This window comes from Muscardinus avellanarius (genome assembly GCF_963383645.1).
Source record: "Muscardinus avellanarius genome assembly, chromosome: 13".
Classification (NCBI taxonomy): Eukaryota; Metazoa; Chordata; class Mammalia; order Rodentia; family Gliridae; genus Muscardinus; species Muscardinus avellanarius.
In genome coordinates this window covers 30,575,588-30,588,341 of record NC_137799.1, presented here as the reverse complement: position 1 = coordinate 30,588,341, position 12,754 = coordinate 30,575,588, and the positions used below count along the sequence as shown (strand labels likewise).

Sequence of the window (12,754 nt, the reverse complement as noted above, 5' to 3'; positions counted from 1 at the left end):
CAAATATCATTATAATATTCTGATCTCTTTTCCTTTGGGAAGATGCCCGGGAGTGCTATCGCTGGGTCATATGGTAGTTCCATTCCCAGTCTTCTAAGAAACTTCCATGTTGATCTCCATAGCAGCTGTACTAGTTTGCAGTCCTACCAACAGTGTAATAGGTTTCCCATTTCTCTACAACTTTGCCAGAGGTCCATCAACAGATGAATGGATCATAAAACTTTGGTATATACACACAGTGTATATACACACATAAAAAAAGAACAAAATCACACCATTTGCAGGAAAATGGATAGAACTAGAGAAGATTATACTGAGTGAGTATAACCAGTCTAAAAAATTGAGTATCTCTGATTTCTCATATATGATGAAGCTAGAGAGATAGTTATAAATAAAGGAAACATCAGATAGATGAGCAGAGACTCCAGGGGAAGACTGAAGGGGATTAGAGAAAGGAGGAAGGGGATGAAATCATAAAGGATGTAATACTTGAAATAATACTGTGAATGTACACAGAACTAACAATTCTAATCTCAAAGACACACACCAGGAGGGTGAGGGAGCAAGGAGCGCACTGGTGGGAAGGACACAAGAGCTGGGTGCATGTGTTTTTCTGACACTCTGTACTCCAATGTGATATAAAATTCTAATACACCAAATAAGAAGAGAAAAATAATGATGCCAGAGGAATCTCTCTAAGGATGTAAATTTGAAGTTCTATAAAATATAAATATTACTTCCTGATCTTATAAATTTGAAAAAGATCTCTTTATATATCTTTGTCTATCTTTAAAAGAAGCATTACTTTTTAAAAAATCTGTCTTAGACTGTAAACACAGAGCTGATTCAAATCAATACTCCTCAACCCTCACTTGGCTCTTATCTCAGACTGTAAAATGTTTTTAAAAGTTTAATTCATCTTAACTTAAAATGTAACCCAAGCCAGGCTTGGTGGAGCGTACCTGTAATTTTAGTATTTTGGAGGCTTAGACAGAATTGCAGGTTTGAGGCCAGCCTCAGCAACTTAGTGAGATCCTCAACAACTTAACAAGACTGTGTTTTAAAAAAAAAAAGTTAAAAGCGCTCAGTGTAAGCCGGGCGTGGTGGCGCACGCTTGTAATCCCAGCTCTCGGGAGGCTGAGACCTGGAGGATCGCGGTTCGCGGACAGCCTCAGCTACTTAGTGAGGCCCTCTGCAACTCAGTGAGACCTGGTTTCAAAATAAAGAATAAAATATAGGGCAGGGGGTGTAGCTCAGAGGTCAAATGCCCCTGGGTTCCATCTCCAGAACCGCAAAAAAAAAAAAAAAAAAAAAAAAAAGGTTCAGTGTATTGCTTGGAGCTAGAACACTCCTGAGTTCAATCTCCAAGACCAAAAATAACCATTTTAGAAGGAATTCATCACAAATGCCAACAAACAAACAAAGAACTGGTTTTACTTCAACCAGCTGGCCCTTAACACCAGGTTGCACATTCTACTCTCTGGAGGGTTTGGCAATGCCAGCCTCAGATGGGAGGTAGAATTAGGTGGAGCTGAATTTGAGCTAACCACCTCCTTCACCATAATGACATACATGGGGGTGATATACTTCTTTCCAAACACTCACACGCTTTACTGTCATCAGCCCACGGAGGGCGCTGAGGCGAGCACTCACCTTGTGGAGGCTGACGTTGGCCCTCAGCATGGCGTCCACCATAGGCCTCGGGAGAGAGAGATTGTGATGCAGGAATCCAGAGAAGGTTTCATTGTCCACCAGGAAATCCTGAAGCCTCAAGCCTGTGGGAAAAGGATGCTTTTGTTTTTATTTAATAAGTAACTCCCCCCCTCCCAAAAAAAAAAAAGTTAGCCCAGTGAAGCAGGTGAAGAAAAAGATCATGGTATTGATTGCCTTGCTTTAGACCAATTGATGACCACAGGGTACCAGCTTAAGCACACAGAGAAATGAATTGGAGGAGCTTTGCCTTATCAGGAGAGACATGAAAAAGCTTGTTTCTAATAACACGTTGAGTCACACTCAGCGTGTGTTCCTAGCCTAGGCAGTGTGAAGGTGTGTGATACACACACACCCCCCCACACACAGCCTTCCCTTGCTTTCCAAACACAAAGCCAAACCTTTTAAATGACCTTGAGACTTGAGACTTGAGACTCTATAACCCCGCTGCTCCTGTGTCCCCAAAGCCATCATCCATAGCTAAAACTGGGTAGATTTAAAAGTGTGTGTCCCACACGCCATAGGGGCTGACATCCTGCATGAGCTGCAATGTTTCTCAGTGTTTAGTATACATCAGAGGCATCTGTTGGGCTGACCAACACACAGACTGCGGGACCTCAGCCCAGTGTGCTCTACCTTAGAATCTACCTTTCTAAGAAGCTGATGCTGCGGGTCTCGGGGCCCCATGTCGAGGACCACTTGGGATATGCATTATGGATATCAAAGCACTTTCACAGACATGATCTCATTGTAATCAGAAACTAAACTTGTGATATGGCCCTCTAAAGGCCAGGTCTGCCATGCCTTAGGAAAATACGTAAGAATATATTTAAAAATCCAGCCTACTGATTTCATTGCTTAAGGGTTTCAAATAGATTCCCGCTAAACAATAAGCCTCCAGGAACCTGTAGAAAAGGCTTCAATCCAGTGACACAAAACAGAAAATGCACTGGTCAGAACCCAACATTTTGGTCTCTAGAATAAGAGGTTCTCTAGGCATTTCATACCATCTTTCTAAACCTCAGTTCCTTCATGTCTAAAAAAAAGTTGCTGAGCAGATGCTTGGGAGGGGTCCTCTGACACTCAGATATTAATTTTCCTGACATTTGAATGTCCAACTCTTCTCTTTCCACCCCATCCTCCTAAAATCAAATAAAGCTAGTTCATCATGACCACATGTGGCAGAGCCTGGATCATCACTTGCAAGTTCTGGCCCACGGGCCTAAGCCCTAACCAACCTCTAGGGGGCAAACTTTACAAACAATCATTTATCTGAAGAGACAGATGTTTGACCTGAAAAAACACAGACCAGGGTGTGAGAAGACAGTTGATCCTCGGAGCTAAGCGGACCATGGGCAGAGACCCCTACGACCCTACCAGATTCTCATCAGAGCGGTGTGACCCAGGCATGTCCTGCCTTAAGTAAACTTCAGTAATACTGTACAGCACTCTAGAAATAAATATGCAATCTTCACATCTCTAGAGAAATGGTTTTCCACAACCCCTATGCTTAAATGCAGTTTCTTAGATTCAATCCCTACAGATTCCAAAATAGTGGATTTACAGTGGGTTGTCCAAAAAAATCTACATTTAAATAAGTAGGCTTTGTACATCTAATGCAGGAGGTCTGGGAGAGAGAGGGTGGGGAGGGAGGGAGGGAGGAGAGAGAGAGAGAGGTTGTGTGTGTGTGTGTGTGTGTGTGTGTGTGTGTGTGTGTTACTAGCAATATTGAACCCAGGAGCATTCTACACTTGAACTACACTCCCATCTCTGCCTTATTTACTTATTTTTTATAAAGGGTCTTGCTAAGTTGCTAAAGGCATCACTAAATTGCTGAGGCTGAGTTTGAACCTGTGATCCTCCTGTCTCAGCCTCCCAAGTACTAGGACTACAGGTATTTGTCATTACACCCAGCTGGGGAAACATATTTTTAAAAACATTGTTTTACTTCCACATTGCCTCCACTAGACTGTGCTCATAAGAATACAGAATATGTGTTTTATTAGTCTCCCAATTCCCAGATCAGGGCCCAGCACAGAATTACTGCTCAGCACATGACAGCTCAATAATCAATACTAGGAGATGAGATTAGGGCTGAGATGAGTCAGAAGTATCCACGCAACATCCCAGATTTCCTTTCAACTGAGCAGGTACAGCAAGAGCCCAGGGATGCAAGGACCATCCCCAACCCACATCCCTGGAGTAAACAGAACCCCTAGCTACTAGAACTGCCTCCCCAAGGACAGAAAGAGACATCTGCAACATCCCGGTACCCCTATGATCGGGGTCAACAGGAATGAAGATGGGTAGGAAGGCAGGAGACTTCAGCTAAGGCGTAGCACAAAAGGCAGGTACTGACTATCATATAGGAATAGAAAAAGTGCCACATTAGGAGTCAGAAACCTGGGGTTCTGCATCTGTTTATTTGCTGAGTCATATCACCTAACTGTGCTCAGGCTACCTTACCTAAAAAAATGAGAAGTCAGAAAAGGGCTCCGTGAACCCTTGCCGGAACAGAATAAACATAGGGGTTAACCCTCATCCACAGGTTGGGCCACAAATTCCTCCAAGCAGAGCCCGTGCTGTGCACAGCATTGCGGTACGGCGCTTCAGAACCAGCCCCCCTTTTCCTGTGCAGGGCGGCAGAAATGTAGGAGGCTGACCCTCTCTGCACTTTCAATGGGGGTAGGTCATCCGGCAACACTCTGGAGACCGGCAAATGTGCCGCGCATGTTTATAAGACTCTTCTGTTATGTCAACAGGCTCTGAGGATGAAAACAGCTGGATGTGATCAAACTCCAACCGCCTATCCTGGATGAGACACAAGAACCCAGAGATTGATTAAATAGTCAACAGCCCTCGGCAGTGCACGTGCGTAGTGTGCGTGCACGTGCGTAGTGTGGCAGGATGGCCGGGTGGGCGGGCAGCGAAGCAACAGGGAGGGCCAAGGGCCATGGCTATGAAGAACTTGCTGTCTGGTCACATGGATATCTACACATGCTGACCGAATCTCACACCACTACTGACAACCACACGTATGTGGATGCAGGAAGGAGACCTCGTGCAACTTGCTGGTTCTCAGCCTGGGAACTACAAAAACCCCAAGCCTAGGCTGCAGCCCAGAACAACTAATCAGAACAGTAATGGGTAAGATTCAGGCATGAGAATTTTTTTTTAAAACCTCTTCTAGGTGACTCTGGCCAAGTCTGAAAACAATGATAAGAAAAAAAAAAAATCAGGGTTTGAGACAAAAAAACAAAACTAAATTTGGTGCTGCAATCTGCTGTGCATTAGCTAGGGTACCCTGAGAAAGTCACGTTGCCTCTCCGAAGCCAAGCTTTCTTACGTATAAATGAATATAATGATATCTGCCTTCCAAAAATCTGAGACTAGAGAGTAATGTGTAAAATGTGAAGAGTGGACAGCTGGCCCACTCTTATGTGCTTAATAAATGGAAATAATTTTATTATTATGAAAAAGATTCTTTCCTCCAGTTTACCACTGCACAGCAATGCAGTGTACAGGAAAGACGAAGACACAGTCCTTGCCTTCAGGGGACTTACTGGGCTGATAAGAGATGATGGGGGACATGAACTGGGGAAAACCACAGGAGGGTTAAGAAAGTTCACGGAAGACAGTTGACAAAAGCCCAGGTCCGAGATGAGGTTTATCTGCAAGTGCTTCATGGGGGGAAATCAGGCTGGAGCCAAGTTCTAGAAAAGGCTAGAAACCCCCAAATCCCTAGAAACTCTGACTGGTGAGGAGAGGGTAAGACCTTTCACGGCGGCAGGGACAAGTCAGCCTGTACTTCCAGGGTAGGTTCTCAACAAAGGTTGTGAGTGAGTGAGTGAGTGAGTGAGTGAGTGAGTGAGTGAGTGAGTGAGTAAAGGAATGTATGGACAAGCAAACGCAGAGAGAAGGGATTCCTCAAAGCCTAAGGTCTGGCGAGTTGGAAAGGAGGAGAGGAGGGGTATAGTATGAGGACGGCGCAGGCTGGCTCTGGACCTGCTGGACTTTATCTTCTACTTATGCGCTAGCAGGAGAGCAGGTGAAGAAGCCAAAAATATTGCAAAAGCCACATCTCAAACACCACATCTTCTCTTATGCCTTCTTCATGACTTGGCCCATGAGTTACCTCCAGGAAGACTTCCCTAACCTTTCCACCCTAAAACTAGGTGAGGTGGCCTCTTCTCTGCTGGACAACATCCTGCACTTCCCTCCAAGCCATCCAGCTTCAGGTGTCTGTGTGTGTACCTTTCTCCAAGAAGAATAGAAATGCCTTGACGGCCAGAATTTGCAACTCTAAAACCAACAGGGCCCAGCCTAGATGAGCACTCAGAAAACTCTCATTCCTATTAGATATAGAAACGGATGAATGAATGAATGAATGAATGAATGAATCAACAAATACAAGTGAATAAATGCATGAGTTGCTATGACCTGGGAAACTGCTCTTTGTGGAAAGGTAAATTTGCCTTGCAGTGGTTAAGACAAAAAAAAAAGTGAGAGAGCATGCAGGATGTGAATATGAAACTAAGCAGGTCAAGATGACACTGGAATGTCTCTAAACTCACTGGTAATATCAGCCCAGGTCAAGGGCAGAGTGTGTGTGGCTGCTGGGAGCAGAGTGGGGACCAGAGCTGAGGCAGGCTGACAAGATGGGCAGGTCAGTGGCATAGTCTCCCTGGGCTGAGCTGGGTGTTAAAAGTGAGAATGTAGTTGCAGGACCAGGATAATTCCTGGCACTGAGCAAGCGGCTCCATGAAGGATGGCTAATGCCATCATTATTTCTTAGCTGTGACTGATCTCATTAGCTTCCCTGCTAATTTAACCCTAAAGCAAATGCAGAATAGATAAGGATAAAGAGGAGACTTTGCCAAATATACCAAATATACCATCTTACGTAGGCGTGTGTGTGTGTGTGTGTGTGTGTGTGTGTGTGTGTATGCTGTATGTATTTGTCCGACTGAGGTCTTGAGTTGGCTAGAATTAGTGAATTCTTGCTGCTGATGCTGTCTTTACATAAGGTAAAGAAAAGGTTGAAGCTGATGACTTGTCTACTCGCTTGATAAAAGAATAAATAAATCTAGCACTTTAGAGAGAAGCAACAGGAATGAGCCCATCTGCTGGTCACTGGAAGAATGGATAATGGTAGAAGCGAACCAATAAGAAAGACCAGCCACCCCAGGCGAGACAGGGAACATTCAGGGGAAAGGAGTCGCTGGCTCATTTAAGTTTGGTCAAAGCAGCGGATATAAATCTGGACTTTAATATCTGTATATTGTATGGGTGGGAGAAAGGTTTTTGAGGTGTCCTGATGGTATTGAGAGAAGCACAGGGTCAAACCAAATCAGCCCTGGATATGGTGTCAAAAGAATTGAATTCAAATCCTGGCTCTCCCGCTTCCTAACTGGGTAACCACGAATCTCACTTTTCCTGTCGTGGTCTCTCTGGGTCTCAGTTTCTTTGCATATGAGATGGGGCTAGTAATATTCACAGGTTGTTGTGAAAACCAAAGATCACAGGAATGTGAAGAGCTTGCTCAGAGGAAAGAGCCGACTAGCATGTTTTATATGGCAAACTGGGAAGGCAGGACCACCATCACCAACAGGCCACAGGGAGCCAGGTTACTCCCTAAACTGAACCCGAGTCCCTACTGCCCACAGAACTGGAAGCCACTATCCAGCAAGAGGCCACAGAGCTTTCCTATCACCATCTCTTCAATGAGGACCACAGTGCTCCATCGGCAGAGCTTGGCCTTTCTCGCTGTGGATGGAAGAGTAAGCTGTGGCCTTATCCTTCAGGGGCTTTCTCCAGGTACAGAGTCAGGGAGAAGGAAAAGAAAAGGCAAAACCTAGAAGAGCCGGGTAGCTCAAAAGAACAAAGCAGGAGAGCTGTGTGCTTGCAGGATGGGCGAGTGAGACAGAGCAGCCTCCTGACATTCCTGCAGGCCAGGCCTCTCTGCCCAGGCCGTAGACCGCTTCAGAGGCTTCAGAGGCAACCAGGGCTACGGTGAGGAGCAGGAGCGCCTGGCCTCTCAGCGTCCCCTCCCTTTTCCCCAGCTCTCCTGCTGGAGCACAGGCCAGGCTCCACCTTGGTTGCAGAGAAAAGGGGAGCAAGGAGGAGGGAGCAAGGAGGGAGGGCTGAAGGCAGGGGAGGAAAGCCCTCAGGGAGGGAGCTGAGGTTACTCCCGGTCAGTGGCCTTGAGGCCCCAGCTCCTCTGGTTTCAAGATCTGGGCAGTCTTGTTACTGGACAAGAAAAGGAACCACAGCAATCAGCAGCTTGAGAAGTAGGTGGAGAAAGCACAGTAAAAAAGAAAGGAGAAGTAGAGAGAGAGCACAGCTTGGGTCAGGCCCAGATACTCTCCTCCAAAGGACTGCAGGGTGGGGTCTCTCAGTGAAGGCCCTGGGGGTGGGGGGATTCTAACTCATGACAGCCTGAACTTGCTGATCTTACAAACAAGGCCTAGAAACATCTCTCTGCTGTGAAAGGGCTGGTAACAAACACACCAGTGTCTCCTGGGGCATTTTGTTGTTGCTTTGTTTTCCTGATGCTGGTCTAATTTCTTCAAGGGATGGGAAGGCTGAGCTCTCTCTGGGTGCTCTGGAGAAGGGAATAAGGTGTACCTGGCTGCTCCCTGGGGTACCTCCTCCTGCAGGTGAGAGGAGCTAGTATGAAGACCCCTCCAGACCTCCCTGCTGCACACCTGAGCCCCAGAGAAGTGTCTTTCTTTACACTAAAGGCTTGCTGTAGAATACCAAGGCATGCCTGAAAGAGCTCAGGATTTAGAGTCTGGCTAACCAACTCAAATCTCAGTTCCAGAGTCTCCCAGTTATAAGGAAAGTCGCTTAAGCTCTGAACCTCTACATTTTGACCATGAAGGTCCACCTTACCTTCCCACAAGTAGGGGTTAAGTCAACACTAATGACATTAAGTGTGTTGACTACCCTGAATTCTTTTTTTTTTTTTTTTGGTGGTACTGGGGTTCCTGGAAGCCCTTCTACCTCCGGGCTACACTCCCAGACCTATTTTTACATTTTCATTTTTGGAAACAGGGTCTCCTAAGCCAGCGCGCGCGGCTGGCTTCGAACCTGCGCGATCCTTCTGTCTCCGCCTCCCAAGCGCGGGGATTACAAGCGTGCGCCACCACGCCCGGCTACCCTGAATTCTGATGCCGAGTGCAAGAAAAAATACAAGTGGAAGATTAAATATGTTCAGAAAAAGGTGCCAGGAGATCAGGGCTCACCAGCCCACAAGATAACAATTCAAATTATAGGTTGAAATTGGTCAAAATATATTGGTCCCCAAATTGGTTCTTCAATTCTAACCAATCCTAAAAGAACAGATGAAGAACCTCAATAAGGCTTAAAAACCTACCTCCCCAAAGCTTCCACGGTTACTCTCTTTCAGGGACTCCCAATCCACAATGAGGGGGCGCTGTCTTTGTATCCTATCTTTCCCTGACTTAAACTTTCGTATTTCTATACCCTTTGCTAGTCCTTGGAGTTCATTCATAGAAATCTACTGGACAGGAAACTGAAGAGCCCTGTTTCAGAAAGGCAACAGGCAGATAAGGTCAGCAGGCTGAGTTAGGCTGATCAAAACCTCCAGCCATTAATAAGATCAAACCTCCTGAGGAACAATGAGCACAAACATCCTGAGAGTCAACCAGATGTTTGCAAGGCTCCAGTTATCTAAATCCCAGGAAACAATCTCAGCCACAAAAGATGAATAAGTTACTTGACCTGGGCATGGCCCCTCAAAATGAGGCACGGGCCACTTGAATAATTCAGAGGAAAAAAATCAACATAGACTAGATGTTCCTGGGATTCCAGACTGAGAGAAGAAAACTCAAAGGACATAAACTCTAGAAAAGCCAGCCCCAAACAGGTGTCCACTTGGGAACCCCTCCCTTTGAGAGTCAGCTCCCCCCCCAGATCACATGGATGGTGGGGAAGGCAGTGGATATCTGACAGCGCTCAGTCCAGGCAGCAGCCAGAAGGCATCCAATGGACACCAGAGCCAGCCTAGACGCTGAGGGGTGATCTGCAACTCTCTTCTGTAGAAAGTGGACTTTGAAAGAAGCTGGTGTTAAACTGATAGCACGTGGCCCATGCCACTCCCAGGTAGTGACCAGAAGGCAGCTTCTGGACACCAAAGTCCTCCTGCTCTCTTTACAATATACTCTCTGCTCAGCTTCCTGGTGACGGTGGGTGTCGCTCCCTGAGCTCCATCAGACAGGAACCCAGTAAGGAAACTATTGGTTTCACTAAGGAAGGCAGAACCCCACCCCCCTTTATACCAATGAGAGTCATGTAAGTATAGGGACCACATGTTTCTTACCAAATTTTACACATGTGAGTAGATATCACTCCAACAAACTTCTAAGGGGCTACTGTACCCAAAACCCTAGTGATGGTCCAAAGGAGTCACTCAGAGCTCCCTAAAGGCAGGAGCCTGTAGCAAAAGAGGTGCTGTGTAAAGACAAGATCCCTGGAACTGTCCTACAAGAAGGGATAGGAGATGGTCAGGTGAAGAGGGTAAGCCTCAGCCCTGCTGCCACCCACTCCAGAACCAGTTGGCAGAGACCAAAGGTAAAAGTGTCACCACTAGCTGGGTGTGGTGGCACACACTTGTAATCCCAGCTTTTGGGAAGCTGAGACAGGAGGATGCAGTTTGGTGACAGCCTCAGGGACTTAGTGAGGCCCTTTGCAACTCAGTGAGACTTTGTTCCAAAATAAATAGGCAGAGCGTGTTGTCCACACTTGTAATCCCAGCATTCAGGAGGCTGAGACTAGAGGATTATGGTTCAAGGACAGCCTCAGCTACTTAGTGAAGCCCTCTACAACTCAGTGAGACCGGTTTCAAAATTAAAAATTAAAAAAAAAATAGGGCAGGGGTAGTGTAGCTCGGAGGTCGAATGCCCCTGGGTTCCATCCCCACACCCGCAAAAAGAAAGAAAGAAAGAAAGAAAGAAAGAAAGAAAGAAAGAAAGAAAGAAAGAAAGAAAGAAAGAAAGAAAGAATAGGGCTGGGGGTGTAGTTTGGAGGTACAATGCCCCTAGATTCCATCCCCAGTACCACAAAAAAAAAAATGTGTCACCACTAATGTCTCCCCAGATTTGTCTACTAAGGCAGCAACACCAAGGTTCCTTAAAGGTTTGAAAATTCATATGTTAAAACGTAATCACCACTGCGATAGCATTCAGAGGTGGGGCCTTTGAAAGTAGACTGAGTCTGGAGGACAGAGCCCTTAGGGATAGGGTTAGGGCAGGTTTGTCCCTTTCACCCATTCATCCTTCACAGAGGATGCAGGAGCAAGACGCAGCCATCTTAAAAGCAGAAAGCAGGAGGCTGAGACAGGAGGATCGTACAGGTTCGAAGCCAGCCTCAGCTACTTAGTGAGGCTTTCAGCAACTTAGTGAGACCCTGTTTCCAAATAAAGTATAATAAAGGTCTGGGAGTGTAGCCTGGAGGTAGAAAGCCTCTGGGTTCCACCCCTAGTACCAAAAAAAAAAAAAAAAAAAGAAAAAAGAAAGGAAGAAAAAGAAAAAAAGCAGAAAGCAGCCCTGAATCTGCAGCAGCTTAGATTTCCTGGCCTCTGGAGAAAGAAAATTTTGTTTTGTAAAATTACCCAATGTCAAGTATTTTGTTATGGCAGTCAGAATGGGCTGAGATAATACCCCTGTCTTATTGACAAGAGGGAAACGGGAAAGGCTGTCAGAAGCCCCAAGAAGAGCCGGGCGTGGTGGCGCACGCTTGTAATCCCAGCATTCGGGAGGCTGAGACCTAAGGATCGTGATTCGCGGACAGCCTCAGCTACTTAGTGAGGCCCTCTGCAACTCAGTGAGACCCAGTTTCAAAATAAAGAATAAAAAATAGAGCAAGGGGTGTAGCTCAGAGATCGAATGCACCTGGGTTCCATCCCCAGATCCGCAAAAAAAAGAAGCCCCAAGAATATAAGGACTGGTGTTGGCTGGTGAGAAACTGAGTGGTAACAAGGAGCCGTGGGGTCCGTGGCCCCAGAGGGAAGGGTGACCCAGACACTGGCCGGGAGGTGACAAGCACAGTCAGGCTGGCTTGGGAAACTGGAAGGAAAGCAAGCTGACATGAAGGAGGTAATACTGACCCAAACTAGTCTGAACCTAAAGAGATAGAGGAGGAAACAAGGAGTCAAATCAGACAAAGCAAGAAAACAGCTGAGAACTCCACACCGAGAACAAAAAGTAGAGAGAGGGCAACAAGTCAGACGTAGGAAGAAACAGAGTCAGAAAACAGGAAAGACTGAATCAAACGCAAGGGGCAGAGAGAAAAAGAGCCGGGAGAAGGAACAGCGTTAGAGGCATCCCGTTGTCGCTGGTGAGCTGTCTCTGACTAAAAATGGGACCAGATTCTCCAACACCACATGACACAGACCTAGAATTATGGTGCAGGGACCTGGAAAGTCCGGGGAACAAAGGAAAGGAAAGGAAGATGAATTTCTAAGATAGAGAGCAAGACAGAATTCCTTCCAGGGCTGGTCTAGGAAAAATCGTTAACATACGTAATGTATAAATAGCTTAATCTTTTCTAACTTCTAAAATTAATAAAGCTTATTCAGGACATGGTATTGCTCTGTAGGCAGGGAAAAAAAGGTGATTCATATTGACTAAGCATCAGACACATTGTATGTATTATTTTCCAGAATCTCCAAAACAAGCTTATGAGAAAAGTGTAATTACTTCCTTTTTTTTTTAAATAAGAAAAACAGATTCAGAGAAATTAGTCTTTTGCTCAAGGCCACAGAATAAGCAAGCGGCAAATTTGAGCCCAAACAGCTTTGGCTACGAAGCTTTGGTTTCTTTTCACTTTCTTAACAATTAAATGACTTGTTTTACTCTCTATAAAGGCTTCACTGAAAGCCGGTCTTGCCACCCACACTTCCTGGGGTTGGAATAAAGCAATATGGCAGCATACTAGGAGAGAAAGATGCTGTGCTCAGAGTCAGACAGACCTGGATTCTGCTTACAACTTGACTCTGAAACCTTGGGCCATAGACACAACC

At 45.8% G+C, this 12,754-nt stretch overlaps 1 protein-coding gene across 1 annotated transcript in view; it reads right to left on the bottom strand.

The window, feature by feature from the left end:
• The window catches only part of ABCA1 (ATP binding cassette subfamily A member 1), a gene marked incomplete at both ends in the record, with an annotated part of 108,809 nt that overhangs the window by 70,759 nt on the left and 25,296 nt on the right, over positions 1 to 12,754 (bottom strand). The window contains one exon of the mRNA XM_080708505.1: positions 1,654 to 1,775. Within this exon, the coding sequence (XP_080564631.1) occupies positions 1,654 to 1,775 (122 nt within the window). The remainder of the gene's footprint in view (positions 1 to 1,653; positions 1,776 to 12,754) is intronic.